Raw genomic sequence first — 24,767 nt, 5'->3', positions numbered from 1 at the left:
AAAAGAAAGTATTCTATTCCAAGTCAGATTATCCCATACATCACTCTATATTAGTTCAGAATACCACTCATTTGCACCAGACCAAAAAGAAAATAAAACCCTCAGCATCAAACATGGACAAAGGCTTTACTCAAACTTATCAACCCAGCAAAATTAAAGTCACTAAACATCTGGAGGGCTGTAGAGTAATTGGGAAAGGTGCCCTGCAGACTTGTCATATAGTGAAGCAGACAAGTGATTGCCAATGCTGGAGCAACAACAATCTGTCGGAAGACCTTAACAGATCAAGCAGCATTTGTAGGATGACAGGTGGAAGGGATTGTCAACATTTTGGGTGGAAACTCTACATCACCACTAAGAGTGGAGAAGAAAGAAAATGATTATAAAGCGGGGAAGTGGTGAGAGAAGAGCCAGTAGGTGATTAGTACACTGAAGAGGGGTGAAAGATGATGGGCAGATCAAGTTATGCAGGGGAGAGGAAGAAGTAGAGTTGGGTGACAGGCAAGCAGATGACAGATGAAGGTAGACAAAAATAAAGCAAGATGAAGCTAGATAGTAGGGAGGAAAGAGTAAAGATGGGAACGGTGAGGAAGGTGATGAACAAGTTACCAGTGTTGGATCTGATAGTTTAGGAAGGGAACCATTAGGTTTCAATTGCCCGTTACCTCTCCTCTAACAGTGCAATACAGGAAGACGCAATTTGGCCTATTTTGCCCGCACTGTCAACTAACTAATCAGATCTGGCTGCACCTGGCCCAGATTCCTCTAACCCTTTCCTTTCTATGCATGTGCCTAAATGCCCCAGAAATATTGTAATTGTATCACCAATTTCCTCCCTTTGGCAGCATGATCCAGGCATCCACTACTGTTTAAAGTCACTTGGCTTGCACAACTCGTAAAACTTTCCCCTTCTCATCTTAAATCTAAGCCTCCTAGTGTCTGATGTTTCCATCCTAGGAGAAGACCTCTCAATTATATAAACTGTTCAGGGCACCCTTCAGCCTCTGCCACTTCAGGAAAACTAAAGTATTTCCTGTCTCTCCTTGTAGCTAATACACTGCCATTGAGGCAACATTCTGCTGAAAGCCTTCACATCCTTCAAAGTCTACAAATCAAGAAAGACATTACACAAACCACCAAGTGGGAGAAACACAGTCAACCAGCAGTTACAACTGCATCAATCCATGACAAAATTCAATAGTTCACAAAATGCTATGCTTCTTGTTGTGAATAAAGTTACATCTTTACATTGAAGATGATCTTTACTGGGCCGCATGGCACTTCCCATTACCGGAGATTCAGAACCTCAAAACATGATATCATGATATCATTATGGCCTGAGGTCATTGGCCAAATTCCATTACTTTATTTCCCTATTACCCATGCAGGATCCTACCCTGCTTTAATGAGAATTGCATACCAATTGTAGTAAAACACTGGGGGACAAAAAAGGTGCCAACTGAAAAATAATCTTGCTGGCCAGGAAAGGAAATTATTGGAAAAATCATCTGAAAGTCCCTGCCATTTAGAAGAAAGGAGGACAAGGAGACTACAAGAAGGCTTGGCCCAGTGGCCAGTAGGAAACAGAATCAGTTAAATAGCTGATTTAGCCCTCAGTAAAAAAGAAACCAATAAACTCCTAATTTTTAAAATTTGTTGGACACAGGGATAAAACAAAAAGTATGTGGATTTATCTTAATGTTGTGACCATCTTCATTAGTCACGAGGGGTATCTGACAGCAATTCAAGTGGTTATAGAGTATTTATAGATAGATTAAAAGCTTCTCCGATTGATGATTACTGTGTTCTCTCCATACAAGCATCAGACCCTTCAACCCATCATGTTGTGCTGACCTTTTAATTTACTCTAAGATCAACCTAACCATTCTTTCCCACAATCCTTTCTACAAACTCATTTTATCAAAATAAGGAATGTATTTCAATTATTCAACCATATCAGGTCTTCATAAGTGGTCAAATTCTCGTCATTGTCAGAATGTATTGAACATAAGAACATAAGAGATAGGAGCAGGAGTAGGCCAATCGGCCCCTCAAGCCTGCTCCGCCATTCAACAAGATCATGGCTGATCCAATCTTAACTCTAGTTTTCACTAAATCCCACAAGGCAACAGTGCCAACCAACAGAGCACCATGCCGCCCATTTTATTTTATTATTCATCCCGCCCAAACCCATGTGATCACCCAGAGAAAAAAAACGAGTTGCCAATTGAGGAGAAAAAATCTGGAAAATTCCTCTCCGACCCATCCAGGCTATCGAAAACTGGTCCAGGAGATCACATCGATTCCAATCCCAGGAAACCTATGGTGACCAGTCAGTGTTGTATTAAACAAGTATTGAACTTTTATCACTGCCATCTTTTGTATGAAAAATTTATTGCAGGCTCTCAATGCTTTTTAGATAGATGTATCTCAGGATGATAGCATCCATCATCAGGGATACCATCATCTGGGCCTTGTCCTCATCTCAATGTGCCATTAGGCATGAAGCACAGGAGCCTGATCAAGGTTCTACAGAAGTTTCTTCCCCTTCCATCAGGTTCTTGAACCAACTTGAGAAACTTTATCATTACCTCTGACAATGTTGTTCTCCCTTTCATGCTGGTGTCATAATGTTTATTTTGTATGTATAACTTAGGCTAATTTAAGTTCATGTTAAATTATGTTTGTTCTTGTACTGTGCTGCTACTGCAAGAAGCCATTTCTCATGGCATTTATACCTTGCGCTTGTGTGCTTATGACATAAATAAAATTGAACTTCATACAAATGATCCCGTGATTTTCTAACTAGAATGAAAGTACCCTACTTAATAGTTATCACTCAATCATTTACTTTCCCCTCTATGACCTTTATCTCCTCTCTCATTCTTCTGTCATTCTCAGCTCTAATAGAAATTCACTTCAGCCTTAACCTAAAAATGTTCAAATTGCTTCAAGACTACAATATACAATTATACTTGTACAACTTATAAACTATTACCCAGAAATATTCAATCATTTTGCTTGAATACTGATGTATTCTTAAAAAAAAAACCCTGCGTATTGCAAATGTGCAGATCACATGAACATACAGCAAATTTTAACTTTCAAACATAAATATCAAATTGAGGCCAACTTCTGACAAACCACAAGTACTTGAAAAAAGTTAATAAAGAGACAAAATTAATACAAATGTGCCCATAGTAGTACTTCCTGCCTTTTATATTAATCTTTGAACACTAGAAAACATTCACTAAGATAGCTTTACCACATTACAGGTCAACTTCAATATATTGTAGTGACAGAGGACAATTTAAGCTGCCTATATTACAAAAGCAACTAAAATTTACCTGTCATTAGTCGCATTGTTTTTAAAAACAGATACAGTACACACATACACACTTTGAATAGATTTCTAATATAGCTATGTTCATGGTTTCCAATGTTTTATTGCTGTGTCCCACAACTTCAAATCCTTTTTCATAATCTATTTTTCCTCCTCAGTAATGCCAGCGCCAGACAGACAGAAACCAGAAACTATTAACATCTGTTGAGAACATTATTGTCTCTATGTGACCCAAAATAATAATCTACACCAATTTTCCCTTGGGTGAAGTTTCACAGACACGAATAATCATTGCAATATTTGGTAATGGGTTTCAGAAAACAGTTCACTTGTGCAGTTCTATGTACTGACTCGACTTCATTTTGCCTGTGCTAGAATTTATTTGCCATAACTCTGAGCAATTTCTCTTTGTAAATTTAGAGACACGACATCCACTATATATCTGAAACAATGAGTGTTGCATAGAGTTTGCTCAGAACTGTATTTTATCAGATACTGACTTATACATTGCCTCATCATTACAAAATGTCTGCATTTTAACACACAATTCAATTTTAAATGTCAATAAAGTTTACATTATAAATCACAACATGGAATGGAAGAGTGTTAAATATTTGTGGTTATAAATATTTACATACCATTTTGATCACTTGAACTTTTTCTTGCCAAATACACTTGTTGCTCCTTTTGAAATCTTGGGGGAAATGTCATAGCCGTTTTTTTTTCAGACCTGTAAAAGAACAAAATAAATGCTTGAGGTGTACACCTTTTTCAGTCAGGTTTCACGCTTTTCCCATCCAGCTCCCAACCCCCAAGTTCTGTTTTATGAAAGGTAAAAAGAATAGAATGGTGGTTATGGCTGTTGTACTGGGCACAGTGATTACAATGCATGATGCTCTCTTTAGGTTTGAGATCAAATGTCCAGATTTTAATAGTTAAAATTGCTAACAGAGTTAATTGTCCCAAATGCAGTTAACATATTGATCCACATGAATACTTGACACATTGTTATGCTGTGAATAGTTTGGAACTACTAATAATTCAAGAAACTAATCAATACGAGCAAATTATAGATAAGCTGATAAAATGATCAAAAATAAGTTGAAATCTTTGGCAATTGCTATTAGAGAATCACCGAACCTTTTTGGCATTACTCGTGGGATGAATATACATAAGTTATCATTATATGCAGATGATTTGTTATTATATATTTCTGATCCTGAGAAATCCATTCCTGTAGTTATATCATTGTTGGCTCAATTTAGTAATTTTTCCAGGTATAAATTAAATCTTAATAAGAGTGAATTGTTTCCCTTAAATAGACAGGTTCCAATTTATGGAAATTTACCTTTTAAGTTAGTTAATGACTCTTTTATATACTTAGGGATTAAAATTACAAAAAATTATAAGGAGTTATTTAAGGTTAATTTTTTACCCTTAATTGATCAGATTAAATGTTTGTTCACTAAATGGTCATCATTATCTTTATCTCTGATAGGTCAGATTAATGCTATTAAGATGATTACTTTACCCAAGTTTTTATATGCATTTCAAGCGGTACCAATTTTTATTCCGAAGTCTTTTTTTGACTAGTGTTAGGGTTAATGTTAGGGTTAATTCGAGACTGCCATTACAGGTCAGGAGTGGCTCACGTAATATTAGGGGACCGGAATGCGAGGGAGGGGGGGAGCGAAACTGGGGACTCCGCTACACCGAAACTACTAGTGTCACGCGATTCAGTAAACAAAAGAAACAGGTAACTCGTGAGTGTATGGCAGCGGGCCAATAAGATGGACACAAGTGCCCGATATTACCTAATATGTAGCGGGGGGTTGTGCTGGGGGGAAAAGGGATATAAATAAGAGCAGATTGTAAGGGGAAGTCGGAACGCGCCTTCTCCAGCGACTCCGTCGATTCGCTGTGCCAGTTACGAATTCTGCAATAAACCCAAGTTTTGTAATATTCCGGTGTTGGTTGTCTCTCTTCCTAAACGAACACAGGGCAGAATTTCAAGCCCAACACTATGTTGATTCAAAAATTTCCTCATATATATGGCAGAATAAAAATCCTACATTAGGTAAAAAATATTTACAGAAGGCAAGGAAGGAAGGTGGATTGGCATTGCCTAATTTTAGATTTTATTATTGGGTAATTAATATCCGATATTTGATATGTTGGTTAAAGGATTGGGATTTATCTTTTAGCCCTCATTGGGTAAACCTGGAAACTAAATCTGTACAAGGATTTTCATTGAGTTCTATTTTAGGGTCTTCTCTTCCCTTTGCTCTTTCTAAATTGCAGAAACGAATTGACAATCCGATAGTTAAATATACTTTATGCATATGGTTTCAATTTCGGAAATTTTTTGGGTTGAATCAATTTGTTTTAACTATTCCCATTGTATCCAATTTCTTTTTTCATCCTTCTATTATAGACCAAGCTTATTCAGCTTGGAAGACTAAAGGATTACTACGATTTTCTGATTTATTTTTGGATAATTGTTTTATGTCTTTTGAACAATTATCTAATAAATATAATTTGCCTAGATTTCATTTTTTTTTTAGATATTTACAGATTAGGAATGTCTTAAACACTGTACTTCCTACCTTTCCAAATCTTGAGTCTTCGGGTATTTTGGAGAAATTGTTAGAACTAAATCCTTCTCAGAAAGGTGTAATATCAAAACTCTATAATATAATTATGAAAATACATTCAGAGGCCTTCTATAAGATTAAAAATGATTGGGAAAGAGAACTTAACCTTACTATCCCTATTGAGAATTGGGATAAAATTCTTCAATTAATCAATTTATCATCTATATGTGCGAAACATTCATTAATACAGTTTAAAGTTGTGCACAGGGCTCATATATCCAAGGATAAATTGGCTTGTTTTTATTCCTATATAAATCCTATATGTGACAGATGTCATTCTGAGATAGCGTCTTTAACTCATATGTTTTGGTCATGTCCGCTTTTGAAAAAATATTGGAAAGACATTTTCGATATTATTTCCATGGTATTGAACATTGATATACAACCTCATCCTATTACTGCAATTTTTGGTTTACCAATGATGGACTCAATCCATTTATCTTCTTCTGCTTGTCGAATGATTGCATTTCTTACATTAATGGCTAGATCATCTATTTTGTTGAACTGGAAAGAAATTAATCCCCCTACCGTATTTCATTGGCTTTCTCAAACCATGTTATGTCTAAATTTGGAGAAAATTAGAAGTGTTGTATTTGACCCTTCTATTAAATTTGAAAAGACATGGAGACCATTTATTCAATATTTTCATATGATGTAATGAGACCCTGTTCCAAACCTATTCGTTTTTCCGGTTTTGATTATACATATGTTGATAGGATCGGAGTTGGCCACACTGATGATTTTGGTTTTTTTTTATATAGATACTATAAACAGCCCATTATTCATTATATTTTTTTTCTTTTTTTTCTTCCCTTTTTTTCTCTTTATTAGTTATTAGGTTGTTAGATTAGTTTTTCTTAGGGTTAATTTTTTTTTCTCTTTTTCTCTTTTCTGTTTTTTTTTACATATATATGATATACCTAGTTTTGTTTTGTTTATATGATATTTGTATCATTTATGATTTGGGAAGACTTAACTATATTGTAACTATTGCTTTTGTATTCTTTCATGTTCAGTTTAAATTTGTAAGTTTGTAATCCCACTATCTATGTATTAATCTTATCATGTTGATATTAATAATAATAATAATAAAAAGATTGAAAAAGAAAAAATAAGTTGAAATCAATCTAGACAATGAATGCTAAATAAAAATACACATTTTATGAATTAAAGTACAGTTGGCCCTCCTTATCCGCGGGGGATTGGTTCTGGGACCCCCCCCGCGGATATCAAAAAACGCAGATGCTCAAGTCCCTTATTTAACCTATCTCAGTGCGGGTGGACTGTAGGACCTGGGGGAGCTCCAAACCTTATTTAAACTGTCTCAGTGTGGGTGGACTTTAGGACCTGGAGGAGTTCAGACCCACTGCCCGCGGCTGCTGCTGAATCCACAGTTTCTGTTCCATTGATGGAAAACAATCATGATTGAAAATAAAGTGGAAATAATAAGGCGATCGGAAAGAGGTGAAATGCCATCGGTCACTGGAAAAGTTTTAGGCTACAGTCGGTTAACGATTGGAACAATTTTAAAGAATAAAGTGAGAGTAATGGAGCATGTGAAAGGCCCTGCCCCAATGAAAGCTACAATTATTACTAAGCAACACAGTGGTTTAATTATTGAAATACATACATTTCTTAAGTGTTTTAGATGTATAGAAAGGTAAAATATATACTATATACTAAGACAAACGTTTGACCAACTGATGCTAAATAATACCAGATGTACCTGTTCTGACTTATGTACAAATCGGACTTAAAGACTGTCTGTACTTTAAATCATCTCTAGATTACTTATAGTACCTAATACAAGGTAAATACTATGTAAATAGTTGTTATACTGTATTGTTTAGGGAATAATGACAAGAAAAAAAGTTGGTACATGCTCAAACAATGAGTGCTGGAGAGAAAACTTCCGGGTTTTCCCGATCCACAGTTGGTTGAATCCGTGCATGCGGAACACGCGGATAAGGAAGGCCAATTGTACCACTAAATTAGAAACTAAAGCCATGAAGGAGGGAACAAATAATAGAAATTCTGACTTTGTGCAGTAACCACAAAGGCAGAAACCAAGCACTTGGTATAAGATTCCTTATTTCCCAACAGAAACTTAAGTAGATTTGTCTGGAAAAAAATTTCACCACTGTTCCTTGCAACGCATTATAAAGTTAAATTTATAAACCCTGCTGAAGACTTTGCGCCCCCTCCACCCCCAAATGATAATATAATCTTGGACTTAAGAGAGACGACTAGCAAGTTTCTAGACTGAAATGCAGATGATATGAACACAATCAGACAAGTTGTTCAAACTTGGTTGGCAATACGAAAGGAAAACTAATTGCTGGAAAAGCCTAGGTCAGGCACACCTGTAGGAAGCAAAACAAAGTTACGTTTCAGATGACACACCCAAAATGCTGGAAGAACTCAACAGGCCAAGCAGCATCTGTGGACAAGAATAAACAGTTAACGTTTTGGGCCGAGAGTTCTGATGCAGGGTCTCAGCCCAAAACATCAACTGTTTACTCCTTTCCATAGATGCTGCCTGGCCTGCTGAGTTCCTCCAGCATTACGTGCATGTTACTTGGATTTCCAGATTTTCTCTTGTTTTTGTTTCAGGTGAGGATTCTTTGTCAGAACCCATTTTCAAAACATCCAAATTACTTGGCACTTGTATTTTGCAAGTTGTATCTTCTTTTACTTCATGGTAATTTTTCTTTCAAGCATTGAGGCAAAGGCAAAGGAGCACGACATTTTCTTGGGCAAGAAATGAATGAGATGGGCATCTAGAGGAATGAAGCCGAGGTGACTGCCGAGGATTGAAATTTCAGGATCACAGAAGGCCGAATCAGCAGGGATAAGGAAGGGATAGAGTAAGCATTGCAAGTACTTGAACTGGGGATGGGGTACGGGCTTTTTGGAAGAAAATAAAATGTCAGAGCCGAAGAGAGATCTGGAGAATGAACAAAAGTTGACTACTGCTCGTTTTTAAATTGACAGTATCTGAAATCTTTTGCTTTACAAGCAGAGAGTGTTTAATATTTCCATGCAGATGAAACAATGTTAGTGTACAGGCACAAGAAATTAGGAAGTCAAATGGAATGTTGGTACTCATTCCAAAGGAGAAAGTGTAAAAGTAGAGAAATCATGTGACAGCCAAACAGAGTGTTAATGAAACTGCGTCTACAATACCGTTCATGGTTCAGATCATCCGAGTCAAGAGCTGTCCTGCAGCTATACCCACTCAAGGGGAAGGCTTTAGGAGTAAACCTGGAGGGAAAAATCTGGTGCTGGAGATCCTAAGGGAGTCCAACAGTGAGATATACAATGCCGCTGGTGCCAAACTGTATCAGTTCGTTCGGGTTCAGATGAGTGGAGAGGGGAAGCTTGCTACATGGACAACAAACAGCTTGCTCTCCATGGTCAACCCAGACCAAATTAAAATTCAAGAGGAAATATGCATCAGAAGCTGCACAGAAAAGTTTCACTAGCCTCAAAGTGCTGTGTTTGAGAAGCTTGGGATTGTACTCATTGGAGTTTAATTGAATCAGAGATGCTATCATTGAATCATAAGATTCTAAAGGTGGTTTCAGGAAGTCAATTTTTAGACCATGGAGCATTGAGAATAATGTGGTATAATTTCAGAATGGGGTTGCAAAGTTCTTGAGAAAGAAAATAGTTTTTTAGAGGAATGTATATCTTATCCATCTATGGAGGCTTAACCAATGGACATGTTCAAGGCCAGGAAAGGTAGATTTTTCATCGATAGGGTTATGGACAGCTGGCAAGAAAGGCAAGCGAGGCCAAACTCTTACTGAGTGACAGGAGACTTGATGGGCCAAATGGCTGCTTTGTGCACTTCTATCTCAAACATATTCCAGTCCTTCCAACCAAAATATATCACAACACATTACATAGTATTAAACAGCTTTCCACGTGTCCATCTATTTCAACCACCATTCTATTTCTTTTTGGTCCACCCACTTCTCACTGTTTAAACACACTTAATTTTGTTACAGATAAAAATATTGAAATTGCACTTTTCAGCCCATTCAACATCTTGTCCACTAAAACTAGTTTGTTTTTTAAAATCCCTAATTTTTATTGCAACACCATCAAATTACATTCAATACAACCAGATGCCGATTACATTTTGACTGTTTAACTGCGCCACCCCCCAACCCTCTTCCCAATCCCTCCCTCCTCTCTCCCCCCACCCCTCTCCCCTCCACCAACCAACTGAATAGTAGTGCATACACAGACAATGCATTCCTATTTTAACAGAAGATCTTTTAAGTTAGATACCAAATTTGTCCACATTAAGATTGTGTTTGGTCATGCATCATTTACTCTTGCTGATGAGTAAATGTCAGGTAAAAAATGTCCAAAAAACTCTGAAGCCAGTGAGTACTCTAAATATCATGAGGAGGTTTCCAACACTGGACTACAATCTTCTTAGCTGCAGTCAGGCCTGCCAGCCAGATTTTGCGTGTTTTTTCCATAAAGGAAAGGTGAAAGCCATCATTTAGAAGACGTACAGCGGGGTCCATTGGAAACTGTACCCCCCGTTAGTTCTGTAAGAGTACTGATAACCTTCCCCCACAAACCAAAAACCCCTGGATATTCCCATACAACATGTATAAAAGAGCCAATGGTTCTGTGCGGGCAAAATGAGCAATATGGGTCAGGAACTAGTCCATTTGATGTCTAATTCTCGGTGTTAGATATGCTCTATGACAAAATTTCAAGCGTATAAACCGATGATTTGGGTTTTTCAAAGCACCGGCAGCATTATCCCAAATCACATCCCAGTCGAAGTCTTGTCCTAATTCAGATATGTCCCTAACCCAGGCTTTCATTCCTGATGTGGGCATATATTTCTGGGAGTTTAATTTATCATAGATATATGACTATCTGTCTTGGAGCACTCTGTATCCAACTTAAAATGGGATAATCTTTTAAATCTGGCCCCCAGGGAACCCCGTAGGCTTTACAAGCTGATCTTACTCTAAAGTAGAAGAAAAGAGAGTGTTTATCAATATTATATCGAGATACCAGTTCTTGAAAGCTAAGGATAGCCCTAAAACTAGTGTTGTATGCACACTGTTACTGATGCAGACAACCAACTTTGTAGTACCAAGGTAAAAACTCTAAGAATTCTGCACATTCAGGCTATCAGTCAGTGCCTGACTAGTAAACTTTCTGAACTATGAGATGCTATTGAGGGGGTCCAATCGCCTTGTGGGTAGATTTGCAAGAGCTATTAGGGAGGGTTTAAACAAGTATGGCAGGGAGACAGGAACTAGAGTGATTGGTCAGAGGATGGGAGAATTGGTGTAGAGGTAGATGCAGCATCTAGAGTCTGTGAGGAAGGATAGAAGATTAATAGGGCAAAATTATGGTTAGTGGTCTTATCTATTTTAATGCAAGAAATATCAGGGACAAGGGCAATCAACTTGGAGCATAGTCAGTACACAGAATTACAAAGTTGTGGTCACTACTGAGAACTTGGCTGTCATAAGGCCCAGAGTGGCAGCTGGATGTTCTGGGGTTTCGACATTTCAAAAGGAACAGGGTGGGATGCAAAGAGGTGATGGTTGTGGCATTGCTAATCAGGGATAGTAGCACAGCTGCAGAAAGGAAGGACCTGATGGAGGGATTGGCTACTGAGATGCTGTAGGTGCAAGTCAGAAACAGAGCACTCCCTCTATTTCAAGTATTCTACAGACCACCCTCTTCCAATAACAACAGAGACACTGAAGAACAGATTGGGGCACAGATGGTAGATTGTGGAAAGATGCAAGAGTAACATAGGAGACTTCAATTTCTCTAATATTGACTGGCATCTCCTTAGTGCTAATAGGGTGGAATTTGTTAGGTGTGGCTGAGAATAATTCCGGACTCAACATGTAGACAAGCCCACTGGGAGAGGGGCCATATTGGATTTGTTGCCTGCAATGAACCAGATCTGGTTTCAGATCTCTTAGTGGAAGAGCATTTCAGACAGTGCCTACAACTCCCTCACCTTGCAGAGGAATAGAAGCAGAATTACAGCAGGAAGTATTTAATTGGGGAGGGAGTATTATAATGCTATTAGGCAGGAACTGAGGAACATAAATTGGTAATAGATATAATCAGGAAAATGCACAACAGAAATGTGGGTGTTGTTTAGGGAGGCAGGGAAAGGATGGTAGGGTGAAGGGACATTGGTTGACAAGAAATGTAGAACATCTAGTCAAGAGGATGAAAGGAAGCAAGGATCAGGTAGGGTTCGAGAGAGTTACAAGGTAGCCAGAAAGGAGCTGAAGAATACTTTGGAAAGCTAGATGGGGGTGTGAAGAATGTGAAGAAATAGGAGGATGGCCAGATTAGAGATAATAGAGGAAACGTGCGCCAGGGGTATTCTGACAGCCTGCATCATTATATTTGGGGGGGGGGGGGGTCCACTGCACAGGACTGAAAGAAGCTGCAGAGGGTTGTAAATTTAGTCAACTCCATCTTGGGCACTAGCCTACAAAGTACCTAGAACATCTTCAAGGGACCGTGTCTCAGAAAGGCAGAATCCATTATTAAGGACCTCCAACACCTGTAGCATGCCCTTTTCTCACTGTTACCATTAGGTAGGAGGATACAGAAACCCAAAGGCAAACACTCAGTGATTCAGGAACAGCTTCTTCCCCTCTGCCATCCAATTCCTAAATGGCCATTTAACCCTTGGACACTACCTCACTTTTTTGTTTTTTTGCACGATTTTTAATCTATTCAATATACGTATAATGTAATTGATTTACTTATTTATTTCCCCCCTCTTCTTCTATATTATGTGTTGCATTGAACTGCTGCTGCTAAGTTAACAGATTTCAAGATGCATGCCGGTGATAATAAACCTGATTCTGAGGAAGAGGAGGCCTTAATTACTTTGCTTCAGTATTCACCAGTGAATACTGTGGTAGAGACAATGAAGCGCAAAACAGGCCGATACATTTCAACACATTGATATCAAGGAAGAGGATGCGCTCAACCTTTTTAAAAAAAAAAACACATTAGGATAGACAAGTCCCAGGGGCCAGACAGGATATACCCTAGGTTATTACGGGAAGCAAGGAAAGAGACTGCTGCTCCTTTGTTGATGATTATTGCATTCTCACTGGCTGCTGGAGTAGTACCAGAAGATTTGAGGGTGGCAAATGTTATTCCTTTGTTCAAGTAAGGGAGTAGGGATAACCCTGGGAATTATAGACCAGTAAACATATTTCAGTGTTGGATAAATTATTGGAAAGTATTCTTGGAGACGGGATTTACGAGTAGTCTAGTCGTAGAAGCAAAGTCTGATTGAAGATGGCCAGCATGGCTTTGTGAGGTGTAGCTCATGTCTCACGAGCCTGACTGAATTATTCAAGAATATGACAACGCACATTGATGAAGATAGAGCAGTGGATGTGGAGTACATGGAATTGAATATGTTGTTTTGTTTTCCTATGGTAGGAAGGCTAACTTCCGGAAGGAGGTATAGAAACTGTGGGTCCTATACTACCAGGTGGTTCAAAATAGTTATTACCCTTCAACCATCAGGCTCCTGAAACAGCATGGACGTCTTCACTCATCATAACACTGAACTGATAGTTGAACATAACCTATGGACTCACTAATTTATTATTGTATTGTTTATTTTGCACTTGCACAATTGTCTTCTTGCACACCAGTTGCTTGTCAATCTTTGTGTGCAGTTTTTCCTTTGATCCTATACTACACACAGTATAACCTGTGAATTCCTGCAAGAAAATGAATCTCAGGGTAGCACTTGGTGACAAAGACGTACTTTGATAATAAATTTAGTTTGAACTTTAGAAAGTTGGAGGCATGGGATCCAAGGAAACTTGGCTGTGTTGATACAGAACTGGCTTGCCCATAGAAGGCAGAGAGTAGCAGGAGATGGAAGAACCTGCCAGGAGATCCCTGACTGGCGGCGTTCTGCAGGGATCTGTTCTGGTACCCCTACTCTGATTTTTATACATGACACAGATGATGTGGAAACGTGGATTAGTAAGTGTGTAGATGACATGAATGTTGGTGGAGTTGCAGATACTGTGGAGAGTTGTTTTAGGTTGCAGTGGGGACATTGACAGGGTATGGAGCTGGGCTGAGAAGTGCCAGATAGAGCTCAACCGAGAAAACCGAAGTGATTCATTTTGGAAGGACAATGTCGAAGGCCGAATGGCTCTTGAACCAGATAGGACAACTTCATTGTGTGGATAGTCAAAGGCTTTTTCCCAGGGCTGAAATGGCTAACACCAGAGGGCACAGTTTTAAGGTGCTTAGAAGCAGGTATAGAGATGTCAGGGGTAAGTGTATTTTTTTAAAAACGCAGAGAGTGGTGAGTGCGTGGAATGGGCTGCCGGCAACGATGGTGGAGGCAGGTACGAAAGGGGTTTTTTTTAAAGAAACTCTTGGACAGATACATGGAGCTCAGAAAAATAGAGGGCTATGGGTAACCCTAGATAATTTCTAAGGTAAGGACATGTTTGGCACAGCTTTGTGGGCTGAAGGGCTTGTATTGTGCTGTAGGTTTTCTATGTTTCTGTACCTTGACATATGTTTATGTAACTTTCTTTTAAGAAGTATGCGTGGGACTGGGATCTTGGTGTCAGTGAGTGAAAGACCAGGTCAGATGCCAAACAGTTAAGATACCTAAATAGTAGATCAAAGTTTTACTGAACATGCAAATCCCTTCTTAACACATTGTGTCACTTAAAAAAACAAAAACTGAAGTTACTTTAAAACAATTTACCTGGAGTTCCCCAAAGTAAATAATTAAATGCCCCTCCTTCAGAGCTTCTATTCCATGGAATTTTGCCTTTTATGATAAATTGGCTACATGGCAACCTCAGTAGGCACAAACCAAACCGAAGGAAATCAGTAAGCTCAGTGGGCAATTGCAAGAGCAGCAGAGAAGAGAAGAACTCAGCTCAAGGGCACGGGGCTCCATTCAGCACAGCATCACAATACAAACCGAGGCAAGCCAGAGCAAGGAGAATCGGTGGCAGGCTGACTGCGGAATGTCATCAAAATTAAATCATCACAAATGGTTTCTGAGTCTCAATAATATGTGTTCCCTTTATTTATTTTGGTAATTCCATGTTTACACAGCTTCTTCTAAAATTACGGATGAGAAAGAAAAGCCCTGCTACTGTTACCCAGCTACCAACCACTGATCGAACACCACAGCGTTCTGAAACGTAAAGACAGAGTGCCACGGGACAGAAACAGAACCTTCAGTCCAACTCACCCAAGCTGACCAAATTGTCTACCAATGTCAGTCCCATTTCCCTACACTTGGACCATACCTCTCTAAATGTTTCCTATCCATGTACCTGCCTAAATACCCTTTAAACATTGTAATTGTACCTGATTTTACTACTTCTTCTGCAGCTCATTCTACACCTCCTGTGAGGAAAAAGTTGCCCTCTTAAATATTTCCCCTTAAACCTACGGCAATTTGTTTTGGGAAAAAAATTATGATCATTCACCATTTCCCTTGTGATTTTTATAAATCTTCAAGGTCAACCCTCAGCCACTTACATTCCAGTGAGTCCAAACCGATCTAGGCTACGTCCACACTAGACCGGATAATTTTGAAAACACCGGTTTCGCGTAAAAACAATAGGTGTCCACACCAAGCATTTTTGAAAATACCTCTGTCCACATTAAAACGGGTATTTGGGAAAATCTCCTCCTACTGGGCATGCGCAGGGCACATCTACAGAAAACAAGCGACATGTTTGGTGTTGAGTCTCGCTGTGAAAGTGCTCATTTGTGCAGTTGCAGACTAGAAAAACTTAAAAGGAAATTGCCAAACGATGGACAGCAGTTAGCTCTCGCGCAGGAGGACTTAAAACTAAAAAAACAAATACTGGAGCACATGGAGGCAACCGACAGGGAGTTCAACACAGTATGACCTGGCTGACGACGAACATGGAAAAACTGACTAACTCTGTTGCATTAATAAAGCTCCTTGTTAAATATGTAAAACATGTCTGCATCAGTGTTATCTTGTATTTCCATACAATGTTACATTAGGCTGTTACACATCTATTGTCAGAAAAGTACTTGCATAAATAGGTAAACCACCTTCATACAAGCAAGGACAGAAAAAGAGGGCAAAGTGAATATACTTATTTATTCAGTAAGTTATGGGTCAAAGTTTTTGGTGAGTACTTTCTAACTATTCTGGCTTCAGTCTCGTTGCCGTCTGTTCTGAAACTGTTAGGTTGTGTTCAAGAAAACAATGAAATGCCACGCTGCCGCCACCATCTGTTCTGGCACATCATGATAGTGTTTTTAAAAATCTCTGGTTACCCCGTCCATACTTCTCTGCCCAATCGGCATTTTCAAATTTACACACTCTGGAGGGCGCTTTAGAAAAGCTCCGCTTTGGGGACTTCCGGTAAGATGGCGATTGTTTAGCTGCTCCGAACTTTTGTTCCGTTACTGTCGCTACCTTTGCACTAAATGTCTCCATTTTTTAAACCTTAGTTAGGAGTTATTTCGGTATCTCTTACTTGCCTGTGAATATATCTAACTTACAATGTCTAGCAAGAGTTCTAAATCCGGGAGAAAAGAAACTATGACCACGTCGGACAAGACGCTGGTTGCGCTGGGAAAGCTCCGAGACGAAATCTTAAAGGAATTTAAAACCGCTTTCAAACAGTTAGAAGACAAACTGGATTGGATCAACGATAAAGTGGACAAACATGCTGAACACTTATCTCGCATCGATTCGACTTCTGAAGATTTAGAAAGTTGTGTTCGATACTTGGAGACTCTCTGCTCCAGCTTAGAGGAAAAATCTAATAAACTTCTTTCCAAAATGGTGGATCTCAAAAATCGTAGCAGACGCTGCAACATCAGAATTCTGGGATTACCAGCGGCGACTGAAAAGGGACCAACCGCGAAGTTTTTCGCCGAGTTTCTCTGTGAGTTATTTGGGAAAGATTTGCTTCCGAACCCGCCCGAGCTCGAACGGGCACACAGAGTTTACGTTCCCCCCAGAATTCTGGGCTCCCGCCCGCGACCAGTAATCTTGTGTTTCCATCAATACCAGGTAAAACACTGTCTGATTGTGGAGGCACGTCGCAGAGGCTCTTTTTCTTTCCAGGATACAACCATTCGCTTTGTGAAAGATTTTGCACCCCAGACCTTAAAGATGCGCGCTGAGTTTAAAGGCGCAATGAAAGTGCTTTTTGATCGTGGTTTCAAACCTTCCCTTCATAACCCTGCTGATCTACGAATCAAGCTTAATACCGGGGAATTCAAGTGGTTCAAATCAGCAAAGGAAGCTGAAGCATTTGTGGCAAGTCTTCCGGCTATCCAGTCATCTTCGGAATCTGATCGGACCTCCTAAAATGGTGGATAAGTACTCCTCATAGTAAAATTACTTTCTCTGGACTCGGAATTCACTTGAATCACTCAGACATTATTTATTGAAACTTTAAGGGCTGTTGACAATCTCTCCCGGGATTTGGTGTGTGTGTAACCTATCTTTATTCTTGTATAACTTTACCTACAGAGTTCTACAACTAATTCTAACTTGTTTTGGAGGTTCGAAGTCTTTAGAGAAGGCCTCCCTGTTTGTCGGTTCACAGTTCAACTGCTGATTTATTTTTCCTTCGCTTTAAATATTTATCTATTTTATCTTTTTCTTTTCTTCACCCCTTTTTTCTAATCTCTGAATTTTTCTCTCCCTTCTCTGTAAATGGTTGATAAATACTTGTCTTGAATTTATAATTTTCCCCTTCCCCTTCTTTTTTCTTTTTCCTTCTTACCTTTTTTTTCCCCTTTCTCTTACTTTATTCTTCTATAATTTTTCGCGGGTAGGTTAGTTTTGGTTTTCTTCCGATTTTCTCTGTATTAAGTTGTATATTTCTGCAGAAGGTGTTCTAATCTGTAGTTATGTTTTCTAGTGCATAAACTAGTTATTATTTGCTATAGTATTTATACGGAACTGTTGTTAATGACACAGATCTGGAAGTTGTATTTGAGTTAATTTTTTTGGTAGAGCTAGCTGCTTTTTTTGGTAGCCGTCTAGTTTTGGGTTGTGCGGGTGGGGTGATTTTTTCCAGTTCCAACATCTCTTTATTGCTTAGGACATGTTTATATTTTGACCTTACGAATCTATGTTTACATCTCTGCTCCCAGACTGCTATTGTACTGCTTGATTTTTTATATGCCTGCTGCCTTTTATGCATTAGTAATTGATAATGGCTAGTGCACTTAAATTCGTGAGCTGGAATGTAAAGGGACTGAACCACCCTGTTAAAAGGAGGAAGGTATTTGCACATATTAAACAACTCAAAGCTGACATTGCTTTCCTCCAAGAAACTCATATTCGTTGTTTTGATAACTCCCGGCTTCTGTCAAAGTGGGCGGGTCAGCATTTTCATTCATCCTTTGCCGCTAAAGCTAGGGGAGTTTCCATTCTTATTAACTCAAATATTCCTTTTGAACTCCATAATAAAATATCTGATACAAATGGCCGTTTTATTATTGTTTCTGGTAAACTATATAACACTAAAGTTGCACTAGCAAACCTGTATGCCCCCAACTTTGATGATGTTAACTTTTTTGAACGGTTTTTTCCCTCACTACCAGACTTAAACTCATACTCTCTTATATTGGGTGGTGACTTCAACTGTTGGTTGGATCCTAAACTGGACCGATCGTCCTCTGTTACCAGATCACCTACTAAATCTGCCTTAGCTATTCAATCGTTTCTCTCTAATTTTGGTATCTCTGATATATGGCGTTTCCTCCATCCTACGGAGAGAGATTATTCTTTTTTCTCACATGTTCACCATACCTTCACTAGAATTGACTATTTCTTACTCGATAACCAACTTATCCCATTTGCCCACTCTTGTGACTATCAGAGTATACTGATCTCTAACCATGCCCCAATTACCCTCTCTCTGAACTTTCCTGGTCTCCCTCAGAGGAACAAACACTGGCGGTTCGATTCAACTTTACTATCGGATGATGATTTCGTAAAATTTATTAAGGACCAGATAACCTTTTATCTTAACACTAATACATCACCTGAAGTGCCATCCCAGATTGTCTGGGATGCCATGAAAGCATATCTCAGGGGTCAAATAATCTCTTACACAGCAAATCTCAATAGAAGATCCCGTGCAGATCGAGCAGACCTCATTAACCAGATTAAAGATTTGGATCAAATATATGCCCAAACTAAGAACCCTGAATTATACAAGAAGCGCGTTGAGCTCCAAACTAAATTTAACCTTCTGTCCACTCAACCTGTCGAACGCCAACTTCTCGAAAGCAAGAGCCGCTTTTACATTCATGGGGATGTCTGGTAAATTCCTAGCCAATCAGCTGAGGCGTTCCAAAGCCAAACAACATATTACAAAGATCCGGAAGGAGAACGGAGACTTTACATCGGATCATTTAGAAATTAATGACGCATTTAAAAATTTTTATTCTCGGCTTTATTCCTCTGAATCCCTGAATGACAATATCTCTGTGGATCAATTTTTACAGAATCTGAATATCCCCTCACTTTCATCTGATTTCAAAGCCAAACTCAATGCGCCTATATCACCAGAAGAAATATCTTTTGCAATTTCTGCACTGTCCTCAGGGAAATCTCCTGGACCTGATGGGTTTCCTGCGGAATTTTATAAATCATTCTCCTCACTTCTTTCTCCTCAGTTACTTTCAGTATTATCTGACTCGTTTAACTACGGCAAATTGCCACCCTCTTTCAATGAGGCATCTATTATTCTTCTTTTAAAAAAGGGCAAAGACCCAACAGAGTGTTCCTCGTACAGGCCAATCTCTCTGCTCAATGTTGATGTAAAGATCTTAGCTAAAGTGTTGGCTCATAGATTAGAAACCGTTATTCCCTCCATTATCTCTGATGACCAAACAGGCTTTATTAAAAACCGTCTCCCTTTTTTTAACATTCGGCGTCTATTTAATATTTTATACTCAGTTCCAACTGGGACTCCTGAATGTGTTATCTCCCTTGATGCGGAGAAAGCATTTGACCGTATAGAGTGGAACTACCTTTTTGCAGTCTTAGAAAAATTTGACCTCGGCCAAAGTTTCATCTCTTGGATCCAATTGCTGTACCTGTGTCCTACTGCTTCTGTTCTAATTTTCAGAAATCCCAAGTATTTAATCTCAAACGTGGCACCCGTCAGGGATGCCCCTTAAGTCCCTTTCTCTTTGATTTGGCTACAGAACCTCTGGCGATAGCATTTCGAAATTGTCCTGAATTGACTGGGATTTGGAGAGGGGGTGTTGAGCATAAAGTTTCTCTCTATGCTGATGACTTATTACTCTTTCTCTCAAATCCGTCTACATCCTTACCTCTAATGTTTTCACTTCTTGACCAGTTTAGCCAGATCTCTGGCTATAAACTCAACTTACATAAGAGTGAACTTTTCCCAATTAATAAAGAAGCACAAGAACTAATATTTCGTGATCTCCCTCTTAAAGTAGTCCATAATCAATTTACTTATCTTGGAATTACAGTCACAAGGAAGTTTAAAGATCTCTTTCGTGAAAACTTTGTCAATCTTTCATATGCTATAAAACAGAGTCTGGTACAATGGTCACCTCTATCTATGTCCTTGGTAGGTCGTATTAATGTTGTTAAAATGCATGTTCTCCCCAAATTTTTATACTTATTTCAATCTATCCCAATTTTTATTCCTAAATCTTTTTTTGATTCCTTAGACTATTATTTTGTCATATCTGTGGCAGAATAAGCGCTCTAGAATTAATAAAATCCACCTCCAAAAATCTAAAAAAGAGGGTGGCATGGCTTTACCTAACTTTCGCTTATATTACTGGGCAGCTAATATACGTTGTGCTGCCTTCTGGTCTTTCTTCCACGGTCAACCCGAGTGCCCTAACTGGGTGGCAATGGAGTTGAGCTCCACGAAAGAATTATCTATATCTGCACTTCTTGGCTCTGCACTCCCTAGCAGCCTGCCCAGATCAATAGCTAATCCTCTGGTCAGACACACTTTGCGTATATGGGCTCAGTTCAGGAAATGCTATGGTTTCCAGGGGTCTTCCGTTTCTAGCCCTGTCGCACATAATCACCTTTTTTTACCTACTACGTACGATTCAGCATTCCATGTTTGGTACAGGAAGGGCATTAGACATTTTGAAGATCTCTTCATTAATAATCGCTTCGCTTCTTTTCAGCAGCTCTCCGTTAAGTTCAACCTGCCTAACGCTCACTTTTTCAGATATCTCCAAATCCGACACTTTACTGCTCCTTTAATTCCTAACTTTCCTGAAATGCCTGCGAAAAATGCTATGGACCTATTTCTTTCTATTAATCCACTAGGTAAAGGTTTAATTTCAATTATCCAAGATAAACTAGCAGCCTTACGACGGGCCCCTGTGGATAAAATTAAAATGGCCTGGGAGCAGGATTTAAATATCTCCTTATCCGAGGAGAGCTGGGATTCAGTTCTCAAATCGGTCAACTCAACCTCCCTTTGTGCTCGCCATTGCCTCTTACAGTTTAAGATTGTTCATAGAGCCCATATGTCTAAATCTAAACTATCTCGATTCTACCCTGGCATTAGTCCGCTCTGTGATAAATGCAAGAGGGGCCTGGCCTCTCTCATCCACATGTACTGGTTCTGTCCTAGCTTGGAGAAATTCTGGAAAGATGTCTTCACTACATTATCGGGTATTCTGAATCAGCACCTAGAACCTAACCCCTTAATTGCTCTGTTCGGTTTTTGGGGCGAGACAGATTTATGTCTGGGTCCGACCAAATGCCGAATACTATCCTTTGCCTCTCTCCTGGCGAGACGCTTGATCCTCCTCAGATAGAGAGATGTTGCCCCGCCCACTCATGCACAATGGCTTAACAACATTATGGCCTGCTTGGACCTCGAAAAAATTCATTATTCAGTTCTTAATTTGGATCTAAAGTTCCATAAGGTCTGGGGACCTTTTATCGAGCACTTTCATAACCTTCCTCTTGACTAGGGGTTTTTTTTCCTCTTTTTTTCTTCTTTTCGGTCCCTTGCTTTCAGCTCCCTTTTTCTTTTTTTTCTGGTAGTAGGCATTATTATCCTCTGTTACTAAGTGTATTCACAGTCTGGGAGTTTGACTGTCCTGACTTATACTCTCTATATTGTGTGGTGGTTGGTCTGGAGCTGTTGTTGTTTTTTTCTTGTGTTGTGGGGATTGGGGAGGACACTAAACTCACTTGTCTTTAATTTAGGTGCTTTTTTGTTAAATTCTCTTCGTTTGTAGCATATTGTTATTGTATGTGTAATCTTGCACTGTATTGATGCTCCCCACTGGGATTTGGGGTTTTTAATTTTGTAAAATGTTTTGAAAAACTAACAAAAAAATTTTAAAAAAAAGAAAAGCTCCGTTTTCGGGGGAAGAAAACGTCATCTCAGTGTGAACAGAGGGTCAAAACGAAGAGAAAAAGTTTCGGTTATGGATTTATCTGGTCTAGTGTGGACGTAGCCCTAGTCAGTCTTTAAAGCTCAAGGGCTTAACTCCCAGTAACATCATGAATCTTAAGTACTTTTATTTTCAGAGGATACAACACTCTATTTGCAACTAAAAAGTAAACAAGCCGTCTTCTGCATACGCAACTGACTCAAACAATCCACCAATACATCCATATTGGGACGAGGCATGAAGGAGGTTGTGCTGCACAGTAAGCAATAATGAAAAACTGGTACATTATGAAACCCAATGAGGTGCCAGTGAATGATTTGTTCAATTTATGCTGGTTGTAATCATAGTAAGCCTCTGGTTATTTTTTAATTCAACGGATGGTGCTACAATCTATGCACACTGGACAAAAAGTGTTTTTTTGCAAACCTTGCGTGTTTTGTTCTTTCAGTTGGGCCATTTATGCAGTTGCAGCTGAACATTTCCAAAAGAAGGATTTAGCAGCCTATTGTAATGGATTTAGTTAGATCAAACCGATTAAATACAACGTCAATCTGCTTATTGTCAAGCACCAACCTCTCCAACCATATTAAACCTGCCACTTCTATTGAAATCAATAATGCTCTCATAAAAGTCATGTCAATGAAGCAAGCTAACTAAGCAAATGAATTCATCAAAAATTGCTTTACCATACAAAATTTGCATATCAATACTTATTATCTAAATTTCAATCACCAGAAAACCACTGGTATTTTGTTACCGAGCCAACTGAAATTAACTTTAGGTATTTATCCTCAAATTGTGTTTGTACCAACAGTAAATAACAGAATCCATCTTTATATTGGCCATGAAAAATGTTTAAGAAGATTTCCACAGAGTGGGCAATGCATGCTTGTGCAGTAATTATCAAAGTTTTTTTTTAAATCTAGGAGGATAATGTCTATCAAATTACTCTCATTTACAAACACCATTTCCAGAAAAGTTGGGATATTTTCCAAAATGCAATAAAAACAAAAATCTGTGATATGTTAATTCACGTGAACCTTTATTTAACTGACAAAAGTACAAAGAAAAGATTTTCAATAGTTTTACTGACCAACTTAATTGTATTTTGTAAATAAACACAAATTTAGAATTTGATGGCTGCAACGCACTCAACAAAAGTTGGGACAGAGGCATGTTTACCATTGTGTTACATCACCTTTCCTTTTAATAACACTTTTTAATCGTTTTGGAACTGAGGATACTAATTGTAGTAGATTTGCAATTGGAAATTTTGTCCATTCTTGCTTGATATAAGACTTCAGCTGCTCAACAGTCCGTGGTCTCCGTTGTCTGATTCTCCTCTTCATGATGTGCCATACATTTTCAATAGGAGATAGATCTGGACTGGCAGCAGGCCAGTCAAGCACACACACTCTGTGTCTACAAAGCCACGCTGTTGTAGTCCGTGCAGAATGTGGTCTGGCATTGTCCTGCTGAAATAAGCATGGACATCCCGGGAAGAGACGTCGCCTTGATGTCTACATATGTCTCTCTAAGATCCTAATATACGCCTCAGAGTCAATGGTACCTTCACATACATGCAACTCAACCATGCCGTGGGCACTGATGCACCCCCATACCATCACAGATGCCGCCTTTTGCACCTTTCGCTGATAACAATCAGGATGGTCGTTTTCATCTTTGGCACGGAGAACTCGACGCCCGTTTGTTCTGAAAACTAGCTGAAATGTGGACTCATCTGACCACAGCACACGGTTCCACAGTCTTTCGGTCCAACTGAGATGAGCTCGGGCCCAGAGAACTCACCGGCGTTTCTGCATAGAGTTCATGTATGGCTTCCTCCTTGCATAATACAGTTTCAAGTTGCATTTCTGGATGCAGCGACGGACTGTGTTAAGTGACAATGGTTTTCCAAAGTACTCCCGAGCCCAGGTGGCTATAATTGTCACAGTGGCATGACGGTTTCTTAAGCAGTGCCGCCTGAGGGCTCAAAGATCACGTGCATTCAACAGTGGTTTCCGACCTTACCCTTTACGCACTGAGATGTCTCAGAATTCTCTGAATGTTTCCACAATATTATGTACTGTAGATGTTGAAACCGGTGTTACTTGAATATTCTGTGCACTTTTCAATCTTAGTTTAACTCTGTCCCAACTTTTGTTGAGTGTGTTGCAGCCATCAAATTCTAAATTTGTGTATATTTACAAAATACAATTAAGTTGGTCAGTAAAACTATTGAACATCTTTTCTTTGTACTTTTGTCAGTTAAATTAGGGTTCACGTGAATTAACATATCACAGATTTTT

At 39.0% G+C, this 24,767-nt stretch overlaps 1 protein-coding gene across 4 annotated transcripts in view; it reads right to left on the bottom strand.

Moving 5' to 3' along the window:
* The window catches only part of LOC140742078 (tudor domain-containing protein 7-like), a 157,506-nt gene that overhangs the window by 87,708 nt on the left and 45,031 nt on the right, over positions 1-24,767 (bottom strand). For all 4 annotated transcript variants that reach the window (XM_073072902.1, XM_073072915.1, XM_073072910.1 and 1 more), the window contains exon 5: positions 3,982-4,073. In XM_073072902.1, the coding sequence (XP_072929003.1) occupies positions 3,982-4,073 (92 nt within the window). The remainder of the gene's footprint in view (positions 1-3,981; positions 4,074-24,767) is intronic.

Source organism: Hemitrygon akajei, chromosome 2, assembly GCF_048418815.1.
Source record: "Hemitrygon akajei chromosome 2, sHemAka1.3, whole genome shotgun sequence".
NCBI classification, from domain to species: domain Eukaryota; kingdom Metazoa; phylum Chordata; class Chondrichthyes; order Myliobatiformes; family Dasyatidae; genus Hemitrygon; species Hemitrygon akajei.
This window is presented reverse-complemented; position numbering and strand designations above follow the sequence as displayed.